This window comes from Dipodomys ordii, unplaced genomic scaffold (assembly GCF_000151885.1).
Source record: "Dipodomys ordii isolate 6190 unplaced genomic scaffold, Dord_2.0 Scaffold75, whole genome shotgun sequence".
Classification (NCBI taxonomy): domain Eukaryota; kingdom Metazoa; phylum Chordata; class Mammalia; order Rodentia; family Heteromyidae; genus Dipodomys; species Dipodomys ordii.
The window spans coordinates 3,927,148-3,949,200 of NW_012267291.1; the positions used below are offsets into that span (position 1 = coordinate 3,927,148).

The 22,053-nt window shown below is 48.7% G+C and overlaps 1 protein-coding gene across 1 annotated transcript; it reads left to right on the forward strand.

Annotated features, from left to right (window-relative positions):
• Positions 1–454: 454 nt before the first annotated feature.
• LOC105991653 (1,25-dihydroxyvitamin D(3) 24-hydroxylase, mitochondrial) lies at positions 455–20,972 on the forward strand. The gene is made up of 12 exons (XM_013024322.1): positions 455–1,002; positions 1,183–1,373; positions 2,737–2,830; positions 4,094–4,190; positions 6,729–6,820; positions 8,895–9,006; positions 10,294–10,439; positions 15,782–15,948; positions 16,996–17,074; positions 18,428–18,625; positions 18,721–18,840; positions 20,517–20,972. Exons 1-11 carry the CDS (start codon positions 742–744, stop codon positions 18,829–18,831), a joined length of 1,548 nt encoding a protein of 515 aa, XP_012879776.1. The 5' UTR covers positions 455–741; the 3' UTR covers positions 18,832–18,840; positions 20,517–20,972.
• Positions 20,973–22,053: the final 1,081 nt, after the last annotated feature.

Genomic DNA, 22,053 nt, shown 5'->3' on the forward strand with positions numbered 1-22,053 from the left:
CTTCCTATGCGTGTGTGGTGGCTCCCCGGTCCCCGCCGCTTCCTTCCCGGGCTGGGGAAGCCAGCTTTCCCGCTAAGGAAACCCAACCTCGGCTAAGACAACGTTCCCTCTCCAGAGGCGCGCGGGCTCTCAGCCCCTGGCAGGCTCGGACACCCTTCCACGCGCACCCAGAGGCCTCGCCCGCCCTGCACGGCGATTGTGCAAGCGGGCCGGGCTGTACCCGGTGAACCCGGGCTGGACGCGCTTTCCCAAGTGATCTCCGGGGTGGAGCCCGCGTGCCTCCTGGCCTGCGCCCTCGCTCACCTCGCTGATCCGTCCGCCAGCCCCGCTCGCCCCGGCCCATTGGCCACCTGGGCGGCCCCCCGGCTCCATAAATACACGGCCCCGCGCGCAGGCCACGCCAGAGCCGGCAGCGCCCCGCTCCCCGCCGTGCGCTCCCGACGCCGTGCAGAGCCCAGGCGGACCCGCACCAGCTTTCTTCTCCCCTCCCCAGAGCAGTCGCCCTGCGCTCCTCCGGATCGCCCGGCCGCCCCGTCCAGCATCCCCGCGCGCGCCTCTCCCTCTCCACCCCACCTCCTGGCCCCCGTCGGCCTCACTTTTCTAGAACAGCCGGGCTTCCCCCCGACACACACACACACACACACACACACACACACACAGTTCTCCCCCAGCACCTCCTGACGACTCTGCCCTGTCCCGGCGCCTTCAGACGTGTCCCCCGCTCCCCGCGCCCCCGGTGCCATGAGCTCCCCAATGGGCAGGTCGCGCCCCCTGACCGCCTTCCTGCGGCGGCTGCGCAGCGTCCACGAGCGCCCCAGGCCCCTGGCCTCGACGACGCCGTGCGCGCCCCCTGCGCCGCGCCACGCGCCCCCGTGCCCCGGACTGGCGCTGGCTGGGGCGCAGCACGCGAGCGCCCTGCCCGGCCCCACCAGCTGGCCCCTGCTGGGCAGCCTGCTGGAGATCCTATGGAAAGGGGGCCTGAAGAAGCAGCACGACACGCTGGTAAATATTCTGCACCCCCCCCGACATTCCTTCATCCTCCCGGCCCTGCGCTCCCCCGGGCTTCCACTGCACCCTTCCTGGATGTTCCGTGCGCTCCGGGCGCCGGGAGGGCGCAGCCGGGCCCGGCCACCGCCTAGGATGGATGCGCTGACCCCGCCCTGCTCCGCCCCGCCCGCGCAGGCCGAGTACCACGGCCGCTACGGCCACATCTTCCGCATGAAGCTGGGCTCCTTCGACTCTGTGCACCTGGGCTCGCCCGCGCTGCTGGAGGCCGCGTACCGCGCCGAGGGCGCGCACCCGCAGCGCCTGCAGATCAAGCCCTGGAAGGCCTACCGCGACCACCGCCAGGAGGCCTACGGGCTGCTCATCCTGTGAGTGCCCGCCGCGGGCAGCGGGCCCGACGCAGAGTCCCCAGCCCCCGGCAGCTGGACTCCCCTCGTGCAGGGCAGACACCAAAGCCTCCGCTCAGCCCGGAATGCGGAGGCCGGAGGGAGGACTTCGGGCTGGAGGCCAGGCAGGGCAGAAGACCCGTTCTATCTGAACAACCAAATGGGCTGGGTGGAGGAGCCTAAGCTAAAGCAGAGCCCTAGGTTCTGAAAGAAAAAAAGAAAGAAAGAAAAGGGGAGGGGAGGGGAAAGAGAGAGGATGGGAGGAAGAGAGAAAGGGAGGGAGGATGGAAGGAAGAAAAGGACGGAGGGATGGAAGGGAAGGAGGGAGAGAGGGAGATGGGAAGGAAGAAAGGAAGGAAGGAGAGAGGGAGGGGAGGTGGAAGGAGAGAATGTGGAAGGAAAGAAGGAAGAAAACAAGGGAGGGAGGGAGAGGAGGAGGGGAGAGAGAGAAGGAGGGGGAAGGGAGGGCGTTCTGTCCCCAATACCACTGGCTTGCTCTCTAGCTGCTGGGCAAGGCCCCAAGATGAGACAAATTGTGGTCCCCCAGACTCTTGGGGAGACCCTGAAGCCTGTGTCCTTTGCAGACCAATTGTTCTTTAATATTCCCTAAGACCAGATGCAAACATAGAAAAGAACTCCTTCTGTGTCTGCTGGGGCCACTCTTTCAGAAGACCCCCAAAGTTACACACAGGTCTACAGACAACGCTGGACTGAGAGACAGGGGCTAAGGTCACGTTCTAAATGAGGCTAAATGCCACGATGCCAGAGGACGCTTCTGCTGTTTGCATCATTAGCGTTGAACAAGATAGCACTTTGTCAACCCCACCCCCCTAGAGCTCTAGACTAGTAGCTGTATTTTTGCAGATGTAATTGTTGGCATATTGAGCTGTGAGGCATCTGCAGCTGTGTGCCCCAAAGCACACAGCGGGGGTCACACTCTCTCTGCCTTATGCCTTCAGTCTGCACCTCAAGTGGTTTGCAAGGTGTGACACGCAGGCCAATAGGTTGAAAGACAGTTTTGCCTTCAACAAATCCCAGTTGAGGGCCAGGAGCTGGTCACATGCCTATTCTTGTGACTGGCATTGAGGTTACTGGAGCCAATCAAAAGCCCCCAAGCCCCCAAGCCCAAGTGATCTGGGCTTCACCTTCTGGGTGGTCATCGTGAAGGAAGCTCATCCTAATATCAAGCCAGCTGCAAAGGCCGCTAAGGTGAACCCTGCCAGCCTCTTCTCTGGAGATTCTCACCCATCACTTCCTTCTGGGGTTCAAGAGGTTGCTGCTTGGAGGTGCCTCCAGCCGTTCCTGCTTTTCCCCCATTCTAAACACACTCCCGCTTCTCTCTCAGGGAAGGGGAGGACTGGCAGAGGGTCCGCAGTGCTTTCCAGAAGAAACTAATGAAGCCAGTGGAAATTATGAAGCTGGACAACAAAATTAATGAGGTTTGCAAACTCACGTCCCTCCAAGTCACAGCTACAACATGGAGGGGAAGAGTTGGGGGCGGGGGAGGATTCGGGGGGTCTGCTCTTTCTGCTCTTTCTCCATTCCAATCCACATCGCCTTCCCTGAGCCCTTATTCCTCTCTCCATTTAAAAATAATCCTGTAATGAGTGTTGCTTACGTTCCAGTCTTGCCCCTTTTCTATTCCTCTGTTCCCTAATCATTTGCCAGTTGAGGTTAAATGCTTGAAAAGTCCTCTCAAGCAGTGACATTTGGTCTGGGCTGTGCTGTGTGAATAGACATCTACACAGCAAAGTGGGTGAAGAAAGATATCCAGGCAAGACCACCAGCCTGCTAGATAGAGAAACATGGGATGGAATGTATTCAGACCATCAGCAGTCAGTGGAGTGTGGACAGGTCTTGATGGTTTCCTAACAAGCAGTAGTTGAACACTGTCTTTACCAACACGAACCACAAGGGGGCGACAAGCCTGTAGCAATGTCTTCCTTCTGTTATACATTCAAAGGCTTTGTGATCAACCTTCAGAGGGCCTGGCACCGCAAGTTATCAGTCCCTGAGCGAGTGGCTTGGCGTGTCTTAGCTTGGTTTTCTCTGTTACATAATAAAGGAAAGGAAAGGCAATGTTACCTGCTGCTATGACTGGACTAGCTTGGGCCTACACTCAAATGTGAACTGAACCCTTTGGGGTTTTGAGACCGACATCTAGAGATTTTAAGTGACTGTCCCAAGGTCACAGAGCTATTTAGTTGAGCCCACAGAGAGTGTCCAGATCTCCTGGCACTAAGGCCAACCACATGCTCACCTCCACCAATCCACCAAGGCAGAAGGATGCTGCCACCCAGGGTGTGGCATTGGAGATGCCGCCCTCAGGCTAGCTGGAGTAGCCCTGTCCTTGAGCTGCCACCACAACGGGCTCCCTTGGTTGGCTCCTTCCTTGTGGTTTATGCCCACATTGTACTTAAAGCCTTCTTTTCTTACCTTGCCCAGACTTGCTTTTAGAACAAAGGCTTCAGGGTGGCTGCTGGAAGAGCTCAGGAAATAACTCAGGACGGACAGAGCAGCCAGGGAATAGGCGGATAGAGAAGGAGACTATGTAGTTAGGGCTAGTCACAAGGAATAACACGGCAGGCAAAGAATACTCCATGCAGAAAACCCTCCAGTTAGCTCAGTGGCCTGGATGCGTTCCTGTTCCTTCCCTGCCATTAACATGTACTTTCCATATTTGTTTGTTTGTTTTGGGTCAGGTCTTGGCTGATCTCATGAGTAGAATAGACGAACTTTCTGATGCCACAGGCCACATTGAGGACTTGTACAAGGAACTGAACAAATGGTCCTTTGAAAGTAAGTCATCTTCACAGTCCAGTTCACTTATTTTCTTGTTAAGTGGTGGCAAGGTTTTATTTTAGTATAACAGGTTTAAAAGAGAGAGAAATAGAAAATGAGGGGGGAGATACATTTCCTGTCCCTACAAAGGAAATGAGAGTTTCAAGACTCAAAATGATGGTTTCTATCTGTAGCTTTTATTCTTTCAGAGCTGGGTGGAATACACAAGGTCCAATTGCCCCTAATTCTTAGACAATGGTTTGGGGACAGTTCGATGAATGAGGCCCACCTAAAACAGGGGTGACCTTAGGACTTCCTTCGGTCCTTCACACCTTCCTTTACCAATTTTTATCAGTTTAAAGGAGAAGGTAGATTTACACAGCCCTTTCTATGTCTTCTAATCTTGCCACTTAACATTAAAAAGGAGGTATGAAGAGAGAGGAGCTTGTCTGCTTTTTCAGCTTACTTCCTAGTTTTAACTTCTGACATTTTTTTGTTTAAAAAATATATATACCTATATATATATATATATATATATATATATATTCCCTAGCTCCTCACCTATTTCTCCTGCCCAATTTCCCACTTTTAAGCATTTTTAATTTCTTTTCTATCTTTGGACCCTTTTAATCTTAGAAAAGGGTGCCGAGGGTGGACAGCCATCTTTAGCAGCTACTTATTGGCTGCATGATTCATTTAATTGTGCAAGTGGTTTGGGGGAGGTTCAAATGTTGATCCGTTGATGACTTTCCTGTTACAGTATCTCCCTGCCCACAAGGCTGTATAAGACCTTTTTGTGCTTTTTCTCTTAAGCACTAAAATTTGTGTTTTGCACTATGGATTGTTTATGAAGTCATTCAACAAGCAACTGCTATGCGCCAAGCCCTGTGTTAGACACTAGGGACACAGCAAATAACACACAGGCAACATCTCTTCCTCCTGGGCTTCTGTTTGAGGCATATTGCAATATATACTTTGTCAACAAGTAAAGGAAAAGATTGAATGAGTCAAGAAAGAACAGCAGAGCAGGAAGCAGAGATTTGGAAGGTTTTTCACCAGTCTGGGTGGAAAGTCAGGAAAACCCCATTTCAACCAATAACTCCCCCACTTGTCATCAAGGGAAGCATACAGAAGAGGGCTTTCAATAATTCAAAGTCAGAATCATGACTGTAATTTGAATGGGCTGGAAATAAGCAACTAGGAGGTTTATACATGTCCATGGACCACCCAGAGCTCTTCCACTCCCCGAAGACATCCACTGTCAGGCATCTCGAGATAAACAGTGCAACAATGGCAGGTGCCTTGGCTCACGTGGGTCATCCCAGCGACTCAGGAGGCTGAGATCTGAGGAAGGAAAGTCTGTGAGATGCTCATCTCTAATAAATTACTCAAAAAAAAAAAAGGCTGGAGGTGGAGCTGCAGCTGAAGTGGTAGAATGCTAGCCTTGAGCAAAAGAAGCTCAGTGACTGTACCCAGGCCCTAAGTTCAAGCCCCAGGACTGGTACACCACACACACACACACACACACACACACACCTACCTCAACAAGTAGAACAGGATTACAGGATTGAGTTAGTTCACAAAGTGCAGATAGAGTCTGACAAGCTATGTTACTCTTTTTTCTTCTCAGTTTTCCAAGTTTAGACCAGCCACTCAGTGTCCCATTTTGCAAATCAAGAGCTAATTATCCAGTGATCAAACAGCACTTTGGGTGGTCTTTGATCACAAAAGGAATTAGTAACAGAAGACAACTTTTAGGACAATAAGGGATGTAGTAGACATGCTATGGACCATGTATGTTGCTTAGCATGTCAGTTGCATGATATACGGGTGTGTTGTTAGGATGACGCTTATAGAAGAGGGTGTCATTACTCTTAGTAGGTCACTGCTACCATATTTACTTGTGAAGAATCATCAGCGCCGCTCATTATTCTCAAATGACTCGGGACGTACAGCCCGGTGGATCAAGTGCTGAGCAACTACGCACCTCGTGAGAAAGGAAGTGTGGCCAAATGCTCACGATAACTGTGTCTGAATTTAGAAGATCCACATACTCATTACACTGTTTCAACTTTCCTGTCAGTACAAGGTTTTAACATAAAAGGTTACAGATTTTATTTTTAAAGAGGTGTCTAAATAAAAAGATTAGATGGGGGAAAAGGTATCTCTCCAGTGCTAGTCCAGTGGGGACAGGTAAGTGGGGATGCAGTCTGTATCTTCCCTTCCTCCCATGCCAGCTTCTGCGGGCATGTTCAGGAGCAGAAGCCAATGAGGGACTGAGCGGAGTCAGGGCAGAACTCTGACCCCACCACACCTCTGCCCTGGAACTTTCTGTGACAACCCAGCCCACGGCAGTGTGTCTCTCCCTGAGGAGAGAGTGTTCTCCCTGGCTGATTGCCTTTCCTAGATATTCTTGGACTTACCATGGGGCTCTTTGTCCCCCTTAGAAAAGACCAAGTGTTTATGAGACATAGCATTAAGTCTTTAATAGCTGATGACTCACAGACTCCAGCTTCATTGTGATTGTTTAACAGCGATGATTTCCTTGAATAACAGGTATCTGCTTCATCTTATATGAGAAGAGATTTGGGCTCCTTCAAAGGAACACAGAGGAAGAGGCCTTGAATTTCATCACGGCCATCAAAACAGTAAGTGTCCCTCAGGGTGGAGATGTTTCCTGGAACTTAGCAGATGCCACAATGTCTCCAAGCCTGAGGAAACCCATAGCTTATACTTCTATAGTTGTTCATTGACTTTCAGTATTCATTTTCATGCGCATACATGCATGGGTGCACATATCATAAAGAATCACGGTGCATCCATTGTTCTTTTGTTTAGGCAAGGTTATTCTTAACCATGTAAGATTTTATCTTATAGCTATTTTAGGCTCTCCAGGTCAATGGTCAGCACATGTGAAACAAAGTGAAAAATTAGACTTTTAATTTTGAAAGGTTTAAGGTGATGGATAGTTATAGCCCTGTGATGTGGGTTTGGGGATGACTGAGGTTAGATGATTAGAGATCAAAGTGATTATGAAATTATAGCTTCACCCCCTTCTCCCTACTTCCTTCTTCTCTTCTTCCTTCATCTTCTTCCTCCCCCCCCCACCCTCTTCCTCTTGGGCCTCCTCTTCTTTCTCCTCCTCCTCCTCCTCTTCCTCGCCCTCTTCCCTTCCTCCCCTTCGGCTTCTTCCTTGTGTTCACAGTTGGGTCGTTGCCGTGGCTGTCATGGCTGTTCTTGCCCCACACTTTGTTTTGCCGGTCCCAGGCCTTGAACTCGGGGCCTGGGCGCCGCCCTGAGCGGCTCTGGCCCAAGGCCAGCGGCCACGCCTGGGCCTCGGCGCCGCTTCTGTGCACGTGGGGCTGAGGACTCGAACCCAGGGCTTCAGGCGAGCTAGGCCGCGCCGCGCCCCGTTAGACCCCTAAACAGCGGGCAGTCACCGAGGCGCCATTACAGCAGCAGATCTGCGCTGTCCACGCGGGGAAGGGGCCGCGGCTGGGCGCCCGGAGTCGAGGCGGCCGCGGCCTCGGGCCTCCGGGGGGCGGCCTCCGGCTCGGGCCTCCGGAGGGGAAGGCTTTTCCTTGGCCCCTCGCCCGCTCTCCCCTGCGCTGTCCCGCCCTCCTCTGTCCTCGCTCTCTACCCTCCCCCCGCCCCTCCGAACCCTGCGCCCCTCCCCCACTCCAACGGGTCTAACGGTTTCATCTAAGGTTTCCAACTGTCATGCATGCCCCGCCCCCAAGATGCCCACTGTCCAATCACGTCTCGACAGCTCACCATGTGGGGCTCGACGCCCCGCCCCTTTCGGCGGCGTGCCCGCCCCCTCGGTGGCCGGGTCCTCGCCGCGGTGAGGCTGGCGTCTCGATGCCCCCTCGGGGCCACGCTGTTACCCCACGGAGCCCACGAGGCCACCCTCCCACTCCGAGTCCAGCACTTTCCATTGCGCGGCGGAACGTCTTTCCCTGGGACTTCTGACCTTCCACGAGCGGGGTGTGACAGGGCGGGTCCACTGACGGGCTGCACGCTGACGTGCGGGACGGGGACAGGCCCGCGTGCACGCTGACGTGCATGCTGACGTGCGGGACGGGGACAGGCCCGCGTGCACGCTGATGTGCACGCTGACGTGCATACTGACGTGCATGCTGACGTACGGGACGGGATGGGGACAGGCCCGCGTGCATGCTGACGTGCACGCTGACGTGTATGCTGACGTGCGGGACGGGATAGGCCTGCGTGCACGCTGACGTGCACACTGACGTGCGGGACGGGGACAGGCCCGGGTGCACGCTGATGTGCATGCTGACGTGCGGGACCGGGAGAGGCCCCGCGTGCACGCTGACGTGCGGCGGGACGGGACAGGCCCGCGTGTGCACGCTGACGTGCATGCTGACGTGCATGACGTGCATGCTGACCTGCATGCTGACGTGCACGCTGATGTGCACGCTGACATGCGGCAGGACGGGACAGGCCCGCGTGTGCACGCTGACGTGCATGCTGATGTGCATGACGTGCATGCTGACGTGCACGCTGATGTGCACGCTGACGTGCAGCGGGACGGGGACAGGCCCACGTGTGCACGCTGACGTGCATGCTGACCTGCATGCTGACGTGCACGCTGATGTGCACGCTGACGTGCAGCGGGACGGGGACAGGCCCGCGTGCACGCTGACTGACGTGCGCACGGAGCTGCAATGTCAAGCGCCCGCGCACGCGTGTGTGCCGCAGATGATGAGCACGTTCGGCAGGATGATGGTCACCCCCGTGGAGCTGCACAAGCGCCTCAACACCAGAGTCTGGCAGGACCACACCCGGGCCTGGGACACCATCTTCAGATCAGGTAAAGGATCCCGCTGCTCTGCAGCTGCGGGAGGCAGGGCTGCCTTCCCGACCCCAGAGCCTTGACCTTAGCTGAAAGCTTTGACCTTGGCTGAGAGCCTTGACCTGAGAGCCTTGACCTTGGCTGAGAGCCTTCACCCAAGACCCTTGACCTTGACCTGAGAGCCTTGACCTTGACCTGAGAGCCTTGACCTTGACCTGAAAGCCTTGACCCTGGCTGAGAGCCTTGGCCCTCCTGACTCCCCCAGGCTTTATAAACACAGGCATGGGGTTGAATCGCAAGGAAAGGGCAGAAGGCAGCGTTCTGTCGTCTTCTCTGAGGTCTAAACCTGATTAAAAGCAAGAGTGTGTGACGACTTGGCCAATGCATTTCACCCTGGGTGGCCATGTTTCTGAAAGGGACAGAGGATTAGTGTGGGGGCTTCTGAGGCAGACAGGGACCACAAACACACCACGGTTTCCCCACGGTTAGAGCAATGGCTACTACACATCAGGGATTGCACACTTACTTTATCCTCAGGCAAACATATACAGTCCTTTGATCTGTCCTAAGTGATAGAGCAGAGGCACTTGATAACTTCTGACACATGCAGCCAGACAGAGGGCCTCCGGGCTTACTGCCTAATTGCTATGCATGCCTGTATCATCATCATCATCATTAACATCATCACTATGGTGATTATTCTTAGTCCAATGATTATTTGTGTGATGGATCAAAGCGAAGGCAACATGCAGCACCTAGAAGGGATTTTGTAAACGCTGAAAGATTTTACCTGATTGCCAACACGCATAGGCACTGTACTTGCACACGGGTAGCATGAATATGCATGGGTGTGTTCAGTTCTAGATCCCAGTTCTGATTCTGAGCATGAACCCTCAAACATCTTTCCCAAGTTCTCACTTCTTGCTCACAACATGAATGCCGAGGGCAGTGCTTGCATTCCCCAGCAACTTGTTAGAAATGCAGACTTCCAGCTCCCCAACACCCAGGCCAGCCCCCAACCTCCATTTTAAGGAGATACCTGGTAGGAGGAGAGTCTTGACATCCAAGATTCCCTTATGAGGGTATTATCAATCCTTGCCAGTTTAACATGAAGCTTCAGATATTTCAAGAAGGACTTTGAGTCTTAAAACGCCCCAACTGCCCATAAGTTCTTTTCTTTGTTTAAAGTATCACCTGGCTTCCTCCCCCCCCCCCTTCCCTCAGGGATGATTTAAGGGATTAAGGCTAAACTGGCCTGTCCCCCCCCCCCCCCCCCCCCCCCCCCCCCCCGCCTTTTCCTGTTAGTCAAGGCATGTATCGATAACCGGTTAGAGAAGTATTCCCAGCATCCTGGCACTGATTTCCTCTGCAATATTTATCACCACCACGGGCTTTCCAAGAAAGAACTGTACGCGGCTGTCACAGAGCTCCAGCTGGCTGCGGTGGAAACGGTAAGTGTGGCTGTTCACTAAATAAACTGCTTTCTTGGAGATGATTCCACCCAGCCCTCCTGCTGCTCCCTCTTTCTATCAGCAGCCAGGGAGCTTTTGGCTGGGCAGGCAGCAGCGGGAGGGGCGGGGCCTACACATAAAGCCCAGAGGCTTGGACAGCTCCTGATCAAACTCTAGCCAAAAGTCTGACCAGTTCCACTGCAGAGCAGAAAACTGGAAGCAGGAACCCTCATGTTCTAGGGAGGCCGTTTAGAGTTTTTAAACCAAACATATTTAGGATATTATACATGCTATCCTGATGTGCCTACCTGTGGCTGGCAATATTGACAGCAAAATAATAATAATAATAGTAATAATAATACAAATACAATCTTTCAGGCCAATGATAGTATTCTTCCTTGAAATTAAAAATAGAGTGAGTTTGGAACCGCTTGGGTTTTGTTGTTGTTGGTTTGAGTTTTGATTATTTGCAATAGTAGGCTTGCACTTGGCTGGGCAGATGCTCTATCATTGAGCCACATGTCCAGTCCTGTATGTTCAGACTATCTTCAAGATAGGGTCTGACTTTCTGCCCAGGCCAGCATGGACTGTGATCTTCCCACATGTGCTTCCCATTGGCACTGGGAATGTCAGGCAGTTGCTACTGAACCCAGACAATGGTTGAGATGGGGTTGTCTCAAACTTCATTTTCCCCTCCTAGGCTGGGCCTAGACCAGCCTCCCACCCCCGTCTCTGCCCCCCCCAAGGGGCTTCAGCCACTGGGTCTGGGTGGACAGCTCGATTTGCATTGAAATGACCCAGCTACTTTTAGCTGCTAAAATGCTGTGTGGGAGGTAGTCAGCACTCTTAGGAGAGACTCCATGAAGCCAAAATCCAGCCGTTTTAGCTGCCTTTAATTTGCTTCTCGAGCTTTCACTGTAGGATGCCTTTAAACATTCCTGTAGATCTGCCATTTCCTACACCTAAACATCTCCAGGCAGAATGTTTCCATGATCTCCTCTTTCACAATACAAAAACTTCTGGTTCCTCCTCCTACTCCAGGAGGCTGTGAAGGCAAGGACTTATGCAAACTCCATTTCCTATTGGGTCACAAACCTTCCTTCAGACTCACGTAGCTTCATCTATTAGTCTTCTTATTGGTGGGTATTCTGTGAGAGCAGGGATTTGCTCTTCTCCACTGCTGTATTCCTGAGCTGTGAAACAGTAGCTGGCCAAGAAATACTTGCTGAAGGAGAGAAATGGAGAACTATAAATTCAGGAAGACGAAACAACAGCAGGTGCAAAGGCACTGGGGACAGATGGAGGTAGAGGATGGTGGCAGAGCTGAGATTAGAGAAGTCAGCAGGCAGACTACACAGGTCTTCAGAGTCTTCTCAAGACACTGTGGATTTCATTATCCCTGTGAGGGGAACTCAGGCCAGAAAGTCACCTGGCCATTTGTGTTTGTGACACGTGGACTCTGGCTGGGTGGATAGAGGAACAACTTTGCTGAGGGAAAGAAGTGGAGGGTCAGCTAAGGAAAGAGGTCAGGCCAGGATAGCTTGGGCCCTGAGACCAAGCCTGCCATTCTCTTCACAGGCCCAGACAGCCACACAGGTTATCTGGGCATGGGGAGTTCACTTGGGGACTTGTGGTAAGGCCTGACTGATAGGGCTGTACACCTGATCCGTTTCTTTTTTGGTCCTGGTTATTGTGAAAGTCTCATTTGGAAGATCAGAGAGATTTTGATTGCCTGTAATTTGGTGCTGTCACAGGACTTGCAGAATAAGTTTTTTGTGTGGTTTCTGTGCTCCCATGAAGAAACCCCCTTGGGAGGCCTCTTCTTCCAAAAATATTAACTCACCACTGGCTCTGACCTGGTGATTAGAAACAGCGCCTTCATTTCCGTGGAGGAAGGACAGAGGGACCACCTCCGGCAGAAGACTTAACTTAGAAAGATCCAGAAAGCAAGTGCCTGTGAGTCCTGGTGGTAAACAGGACATGTCTAGATGCCATGATGGTTCGTTCCACCAGATGATTCTTTCCTGTTGCCTTTAGAGAGCAGGCTTGGGACCTGGGACAGGCCTTTGTCAGAAGCAGAGGCTAGAAGCACCAGCCCCGTGCTGGGGTACCCCCCACACACAGGGGTCTTTGCAGGTGGATGAAGCCCTGATCATGCATTTTCACTTTTGTGGTGATTTTTTTAGAGTGTGGCAAAAAATACATTTAAATTTTCATTTTAAAAAACAGCCAGGTGTCAGTGACTCCCGCCTGCCATCCTATCAGGAGGCTGAGATCCGAGGATCGCGGTTCAAAGCCAGCCTGGGCAGGAAAGACCGTGAGACTCTCATTTCCATTTAACTACCAAAAAGCCAGAAATTGTGCCGTGGCTTAAAGTGGTAGAGTACTAGAGTACTAGCTTTATGCACAAAAGCTCTGGGACAGCGCCCAGGCTCTGAGTTCAAGCCCCAAAACAACAACAACAAAAAAAACCCAAAACAACCATATAGACAGAACCGGTTTATTTGAAAGGGAAAGAAATGCCAGGGAAGGGGCTGGGAAGATGGCTCAGTGGTAGAGCGCTTGCCTTGCATGCCTGAGGCCCTGGGTTCGATTCCTTAGCACCACATAGCAAAAAGAAAAAAAGCCGGAGGTGGCGCTGTGGCTCAAGTGGTAGAGTGCTAGCCTTGAGCTGAAGAACTGAGGGACAGCACCCAGGCCCAGAGTTCAGGCCCCACTACCGGACCCCCCCCCAAAAAAAATATATATATATATATATTTTAGCCGGGCGCTGGTGGCTCACGCCTGTAATCCTAGCTACTCAGGAGGCTGAGATCTGAGGATCGCGGTTCAAAGCCAGCCCGGGCAGGAGAGACCGTGAGACTCCTATCTCCAATAAACCACCAGAAAACCGGAAGTGGCGCTGTAGCTCAAGTGGTAGAGCGCTCGCCTTGAGCTGAAGAGCTGAGGGACAGTGCCCAGGCCCAGAGTTCAAGCCCCACGACCAACAACAACAACAACAAAATGCCAGGGAAGGGGGAGACTCTCAGAAGAGAGGAGTCCTTGCATCCTACACATGCGGTTTCTTGAACTGCAAGAATCTGTCTCTGTCATCGGTCAGGACCATTTCTGTGGAATTTTCGGGTGGTACTGGGGACTGAACTCAGGCTTTCAACCAGGAGCACATGAGCCCACCCCAGGCTTTAGTGTTTGCTTTGGTTTTAGATAAGGTGGTGAATTTTGGCTCAGGCTGAGCCTCAAATTGCCCTCCTGTCCACACTTCTGGAATAGCTAAGACAACAAGCATGCACCAACACCAACTTTTTAACAGTAGTTTTTATTGTAAAGATACTGTACAGAGGGTTACAGTTACAGGAGTAAGGTAATGAGTCCATTTCCTATCGAGCGTTGTGACCCCTTCCTTTGTATTTCCATTACCGACCCTTCCCTCTCCACCTCCCAACTCCTCCCTCCCTCCCCAAGTTGTGAAGTTCATTTTCAACATAATGTCTTGTATGTTTCATTGTTATAATGGGTCAACTCATATCCTTGTTTCAGCATTTTGTTATTTCCCTTTCCCTCCCTAAATTAGAAAAATGTATATACAAGATGGAGGGCACCAGAATCAAATACAGTGACAACAGGGGTTATAGCATGGGGAAAGAACATACAAAAGAAACAAAAAAATCACCTACTACATTAAAAACAACAGTGAAAAAGAAAAAACCTCTTGTGTCCCTATCTTGGGGTTCATTTTTGTTTAGCATCATCTTATATGATCATATGTACATAGCTTTTGACCTTTTCTGCTTGCCCTAGACATATACTAGTTATTGCAAATAAGGGAAACCATGGGACCTATGTTTCTTTGGGCCTGGCTTACTTCACTTAATATAATTTTTTTCCCAAATCTTCCCATTTCCTAACAAATGGGGCAATGTCATTCTTTCTGATGGAGGCACAGAATTCCTATATATGTGTGTGTGTGTATACACACACACACACACACACACACACACATACATATCACATTTTCTTGATCCATTCATCTACTGAGCTGCATCTGGGTTGGTTCTATATCTTAGCTATGGTGAATAATGCTGCAATAAACATAGTTGTGCTGGTAGCTTTAGTGTGGTCCTGTTTGTGATCATTTGGGTAAATGTCCCAAAGTGGGATTGCTGGGTCATAGGGGAGCTCTATGTGGAGTCTTTTGAGGAACCTCCATACTACTTTCCAAAGTGGTTGAACAAGTTTACACTCCCACCAGCAATGCAGAAGGGTTCCCGTCTGGCCACATCCCCTCCAACATCTGTTGTTATTAGAGTTCTTGATTCTAGCCATTCTAACTGGGGGGAGGAGAACTCTCAACGTTGTTTTGATTTGCATTTCTTTTATGGCTAGAGAAGTTGAGCATTTCTTCATGTGTCTATTGGCCATTCTTATTTCCTCTGCAGAGAAGTTTCTCTTTAAGTCTTTAGCCTACTTATTTACTGGGCAGTTGTTTCTTTGAGGATTTAGTTGTTTCTTTGGGGGATTTAGTTTTTCTAGTTCTAAGTATATTTTAGATAGGAGACCCTTGTCCGTTGTATGGCTAGTGAAGATCTTCTCCCAATCCATGGGCTTTCTATTGATATGCTTTGCCATGCAGAAGCTCTGCAATTTCATGCAATCCCATTTGTCCAACTTTCTTGGATTTATTGTTTCTGGGTCTCTATTTTGAGAAAATTTCGGCCTGTGCCAAGGAGACCTAGAGTTTCTGTTCCTTCCTGTAATGTTTTCAGGGTTTCTGCTTTTACTTCAAGGTCTTTGATGCATTTGGAGTTGATTCTGGTGCAGGGTGATATATAAGGATCTAGCTTTAGTTTTCTACACACCACCAATTTTTTTTACATTAAAAGTTGTATTTGGCGGTCATAGATTCTAAGGAAAAAACAGCCAGGGCTGTTGCACTCCATTCCCTAGAGTAGCAAAGACCCTTCCTCCTGACAGGGAGATGCTAGCGGAGCCCCCACATGGATATATTGTAATCCAGTAGCTCCCTTCTCATTCATTTGTGTTCAAATAATCATTGTGTCACTCTCATTTTTAAATGTCCCAAATGCAGCCACTTTTCTTCATTTAAAGAATGTATTTAAAGAATTTCATTTTGATTCCCTCGGGAAATAAGCTCGGCTGAATTGAGAAGTGCTGCGAAATTAATCAGACATTTTTACCTGTGAGATTTGTTTAAGGTAAAGTAAATTAACAAAGCTCCAACATATCTGCAGAGCAAGGTGCCAGGCACCACTTTTTAATTCGCCTAACAGAGGTTTAAGATAGTTTCTTTGTAGAACTCAAATCTGTGTCCATGTGGCTTTCAGACAGCAAACAGCTTGATGTGGGTGCTCTACAATCTATCTCGAAACCCTCACACGCAACAAAGACTTCTTCAGGAAATTCAGAGCATACTGCCTGAGAACCAGGTGGCCCGGGCAGAAGACTTGAGGAAAATGCCTTACTTGAAGGCCTGCCTGAAGGAATCTATGAGGTAAGCACATGGGTCTAGGTCACCAGAAACACTGGGAAAATGTTCCCTAAAACACATAGAACGCACAAGTCCCGCTCTCACACTGGGCGATTATGAACATTTAGCAGACTGGGATGAAGAGCTTTGGACACATCTTTCCATCACGCGTTTCCTAAATCATTTGTGCAAGTTCTATAGCGTCTTGGAAAGTAAGTGCTCTTCCCTTTAGTTCATAACAACACCTTTCTAATGGCCATGAACACTGACAAAGAGCAGAGCACAGTGTAGAATTTGAGATAAAAGATTAGAACACATACTGTTAAATAGTAAAATAGACACGTCTTCATTTTTTGTTTGTATAAAATGTCCAGTGAAAGTTTTCTTTCTTTTTTCCATTTCTAAAATCACCGTTTATGTGCCTTATCTCACTGAGGATTCTTTATACACACTTTCTAGAAAACCAAACTTGATGGATCTTAGAATAAGAAAGAAACTGTTCTAACCTCACAAAGGAAAGAGAGATGCATAGAACAAACATCAGGCTTCCAGTAAAAAGCATGAAAAGCATATACATTGGTATCTGTGACTGCTAGCCTTGCCCTGGGGATTTATCCAATGCAATAAGATAAGAAAAAAGGTACACAAGGTGTGAGTGTTACAGAGAAAACTGCAAGACTACTTTGTGAAGAGTTTTGACTATGTTCTCTCTCTCTCTCTTTGTTGTTGTTGTTCATGGGGCTTGAACTCTGGGCCTGGGCACTGTCCCTCAGCTCTTCAGCTCAAGGCTAGTGCTCTATCTCTTGAGATGCAGTGCCACTTCTGGTTTTCTGAATGGTTCATTGGAGATAAGAGTATCACGGCCTTTTCTGACTGGGCTGGCTTTGAACCACGATCCTCAGATCTCAGCCTCCTGAGTAGCTAGGATTATAGGCATGAGCCACCGGTGCCCCGCTTATGTTCTTTTTAAGTATGAACATGTACAGCACGTACTAGATTATCTAAACCAGTCTGCAAGGTCAGACAGAATGTGTTCAGTGGCCATCTTTATGACTGACTTCCTCTTTCTAGGATTACCCCCAGTGTGCCATTTACAACTCGAACTCTTGATAAGACCACAGTCCTGGGTGACTATGCTTTACCCAAAGGAGTAAGTATGATCTGTATACTCGGCACGTTATAGCATTTTAAATATTTAAATATTTAATATTTAATATTTAAATATTTAAATATTTAAATATTCATCAGATTCCCTGATAAGAAGAGCAATAGGTCTCAATTCTGTGGGTCCACAGTTCAGAAATCCATGACGCACAGTGCATATCTGACACATTACTCCATACAGAACTATAAACAACGGCCCTGGAGACAGCCCAGGACCTGTTGGCACCTTGAACTGTGTGGCTTCCAGTGACTATCTGTGAAGTTCAACTTCCTCATCTGTAAGAGTAGGAGAAAAACAACATATTCTAAGGAGGTTGCTGTGAAAATAGGCTGCAAAATGTTTCAATTATGTGTGTGTGTGTGTGTGTGTGTGTGTGCATCTGTGAGACAATCTGCAGCTTGAACTCAGGGCCTTGCATTCTTGCTTGGCTTTTTTACTCAAGACTGGTGCTCTACCACTTGAGCTACACCTTCACTTCTGGCTTTTTGCTGAGGTAAGAGTCTCACAGATTTTTCTGTCCTGACTGGCTTTGGACCACCATCCTCCTATCTCAGCCTCTGGAGAAGCTAGGATTACAGGAGTGAGCCACAGGAGCCCAGCAATGACTCAGAATATTTTGAGCACTCAATGTATGCTGGCAACCATCTGTCCTTCTTGCATATTTGTGGCTTATGTTTACATTTTTAATTCTTTATTATGACTAAGTGATTATATAATTTTACAAATTTCACATTATTGTGGGCTAGTGATGCTTAGTGAAAGTGACAAACACATTCTAATTTTCATGGGGCAAGTTGTCTATCATGGTCTATCAAGTTTATGAGTTCTATGAGCTTTGACAATACAGTTATTTCTTCCACATCGGGTGATATGTACATTTCTTTCCTTGCGCATAGTATCAGCTGTTCCCTCTTTCCCACTAGTTTACATTTTTTAAATAAGTTTTTTATTGTGAAAATACTGTACAGAGGGGTTACAATCACATGAGCAAGGTCATGAGTACACTTCTTATCAAGCATTGTTGCCTCCTCCTTTGTTATTCCCCTACCATCCCTTCCCTCCCATCTCCACAACTACACCCACCCCCCTACCTAAATTGTAAAGTTCTTTTTTCAACATAGCATCTCGTACATCTCATTGTTGCAATGGATCCACCTGTATCCCTATTTAAACAATTTGTTTTTTCCCTTCTGCTCCCCAAATTATACCAACATCAAATACAGTGAAAATAGGGGTTATACCATGTCGTTGACATTTTTTAAGATGATCAGCTTTACAAATGTTGCCAGCCAAGTGTTCTCTTCTGATTATTTTAAAAATCATCTACTTATGTTTCAGACAGTGTTGATGCTAAATACTCAGGTGCTGGGGTCCGATGAAGACAATTTTGAAGATGCAGATCAGTTCAGACCCGAGCGCTGGCTTCAAGAGAAGAGAAAGATCCATCCTTTCGCACACCTCCCGTTCGGCGTGGGGAAGAGAATGTGCATCGGCCGCCGGCTGGCCGAACTCCAGCTCCACTTGGCGCTGTGCCGGGTAAGATCCAGGTGGGTTTTATGCAGGCATCCTCCTGCCATTCCACGGCCGAAGGAGGAGGGCTAGTTTCGCTCTTTCGTGTCTGTGTGTTCCAGATTGTTCGCAAATACGAACTTGTGGCCACAGACCACAAGCCTGTGGAGATTCTGCACTTGGGCATCCTGGTGCCTGGCCGTGAGCTCCCCATCGCCTTTGTCCCACGATAGCGTGCTTGGGTGAGTATCTGGGGTGTTTGCTGCCCCTGCAAGGTGCCTGGAAGTGAGCCAGATTGGGATGTGAATCTATGTCTGCTCCCCCCCCCGCCCCTCCCACGGGTGACCTCCAGAAGCTACTTCGCCTCTCTGCCTCCTTTTGTAAAACACAGGCCAACATAGGATCTGTCCCAGAAATGAGTAGAAATCCTTAGCTGGGCTAAGGATTTACAAGCAAGTGCTTATAAACGTTGGCTGTGGATCTGGGTGTGTGGATAGCAGAGGTGGCTGAGCTTTCTGGACCGAGCTGGTTGACACTGACGAATTTGTGGGTGTCCAATCTCTGTCATATCCACTTGCGGCTTCCTTGAGAAATGGCCACGGCCACAACTGATCCTGCTGCACGTGTGGGTAGAGGGGCTTGGCTTTGCACAGCTGCAGTGAGAAGTTACTGTCAGTGGGTTAGCAACACACTCCACTGTTTCTCCAGTGGCTCTGACCACTGAAAGGCAAGGGCTGGCCGGGCTGCATTCCTTCCCAGTGGCTGTAGGAGGAGAATGTATTTCCTTCCCTCAGCCCCTGGGCTGTGGGCAGAACTGGTTCTGGTTTTAGGACTGATTGCCACCAGCTTCGTGCTGTCACCCCAGCTTTCAGAGGCTACTGTGTTCCTTGGCTTGTGGCCAACAATGACCCGCTAAGTCTCTCTGATCTCTAGTTCCATGTTGCCCCCGCCTCCCTTTTCCCACAAGCTTTACCCAGAATGAATGAATGAGCTCTATTCCAAGTCCCCATCTCGTCTGCACAGCCCCTTTGCTTTGTACGACCACACTTGCGCAGGCTCTGAGGATTAAACATTGAATTTGGAGACCATTCTTCTGCCTACCAAGGCTATGTCCTAATAGTTTTATAGGAAGCTTTTTAAATTTTTTAATAAAGTGGGCTTTCTTTTGCCAATTGGATCTTGCTTTACCACCTTTAAATGTAAATATGGTTACATGTTTAGTCTGTATTAAATACAGCCTAACACTATTACAACATGGTGTGACATTACTAACACCTCTGAAGTCCTCACAGCTCTTCCCAACTTTTTCTTTTCTGTCTTCGGTCCCAGCTCCTGTCTAAGTAATTACCACGGAATCATCTCCTTGCTACCAGTTGAGCCCTGTCCTGAGTAAGCCCTTCCTTAATAGAGCCATCAGCCTGTCAGTCCAGGGACTGGGCTAACATATGTCCTCACAACACACACACACACACACACACACACACACGAAAAATTCAGAATGAGGGAAGTGACTCAAACTCAGCCCCCAAGAACGCTCTAGGGATGATGACATCCCTACTGATGTGGCTTTGTAGAAGTCACAGGCTCAGCCACCATCTTTCTACCCATTCGGCCCTGCCCGGGACTTGCAGGCTGGGCTGCTGCAAGTGAAGGGCGCCTGCAGAGGTGGCTGGTGGTAGCAACGTGCAGGGTGAGGTGAGCATCCTGAATGAGGCCTCCCCCTGCATTTCCCATCACCAGTTCTGAGCCCCTCAACCAACAGGCGATTAAGAAGTCTAGCTTCATTGAGAGATACTCAGAGATAACTGGTGTGTTCATTAGTGTTTTAGCACTCAACCTTTTTTTTTTTTGCTAATAAATTCTTTTATTTAAATGCTTTCCCGTGATATATAATTGGGGTGTTACTATAATTTTTCAGAGGTTTTCTTTTTGATGTTGTTGTTCATCAAGATCAAGATAAGCAATGTTTACCTTCCTGCAAGAATGGTGCTTGTGGCTTCTGCATCAATGGAAAACAAACGTGGAACCCGGAGCACGTGGCAGCCTAGGAAGGACCAAGGGCTCCTAACCTCTTTCCTACACAGCTGCGGTGAAAACTGCAGTGTCTGGTGGCTGTACTTACAGACCACATCCTGCACAGAGAAGCAGAGTGGGCGGGGAGCCAGCGCTGTCTGCACCTCCCTGTCCTGTACACCCGCCCCGTCTAGTGCCCCCCTCCCATGGAGTTGCTCATGGACCCTTTCTTCTTCATGACACAAAATCAAAGTGAGGCACTGCTGTCAAGTCTTGCAAAGGTTATTCTATGTTTCTGCACTTGCCTTCCAAGTTCTTTTATTTTTTTTTTATTCTGTCACTTTTGGGGCTTGAACTCAGGACCTGGGCACTGTCCCTGAGCTTTTTTGCTCAAGGCTAGGCCTCTACCACTTTGAACTACAGCTCCTCTTTTGGTTTTCTGGTGGTTCTTTGGAAATGGGAGTCTCACAGACTTTCCTCCCTGGGCTGGCATGGAACTACAATCCTCAGATCTCAGCCTCCTGAGTAGCTAGGATTATAGGCATGAGCCACCAGTGCCCAGCCCAAGTTCACTTTTTAATCCTTGAGAGTTAAGTTTACATTTCAGAATAAAAGAGCTAGTAGAGCTAAAGATTCAGGGGCTTGGGACTAATGGAAATCTACTTATTGTAACTTTATTTCATGTAATATTTTGGGAAATACCTTGTAGATATGTAAGCTAAGCTAAATGTTGATTGATTAGCCCCTCATCAATCTGCATATTAATGTCTCTTGCATCGAACATTATTGAGAAAGTAGAGACTATCTCTTCTTTTAAGGAGTCAGAATTCCTGATATAAGAATACGTTGGTGGTTTACAGTAGCATCATTTGATCATAGGACTTTGAAATTTTTCATTCATCTTTTTCTGTATGTGTGTGCCTGTGTATTTTAGTGGATTTGCTCAGTCATACTTTTAGTCATATTTTTATATAAAGATATATTGAAATTCATTTTAGGATCTCAGTACCGGACAGTGCTCTAAAGTTCAGTCATAGCTTAGAAACACTCATTATGACTTTAAGAAAATAGCTCTCCATGCCTTAACTTTTTCTTCTCTTCAATGGGGCAACTGTAATACTAACAAATAGCCAAATTAACTATTGTCCCTTTGTTATCTGAACTTCTTGGAAAAACATGATTCATAAATGCAAAATACACAAATTTATGCAACACTTCCAAACCTTAAAACATTGTTTACATACGATTTATTCATACATATGTTTTACTAATACTTTTTCTCAATGCATATTAAATATTTTTGTATATTTGGCAAAGATTTTACGTTTTAGCTTATATTTTTAGAGTATTTCTGAAGTGCGCACTCATAACGTTATAGTTCAATGAACATTTTCATGTTGCTAAAATAAGTAATTGCTTTCTCTCTCCATTGTAAAATTATT

Coding starts and splice junctions, on each gene's coding strand:
- LOC105991653 (XM_013024322.1), top strand. CDS start 742: ATGAGCTCCCCAATGGGCAGGTCGCGCCCCCTGACCGCCTTCCTGCGG. Junction 4,191..6,728: donor GAACAAATGGTCCTTTGAAA/GTAAGTCATCTT, acceptor CTTGAATAACAG/GTATCTGCTTCATCTTATAT. Junction 9,007..10,293: donor GGACACCATCTTCAGATCAG/GTAAAGGATCCC, acceptor TTTTCCTGTTAG/TCAAGGCATGTATCGATAAC.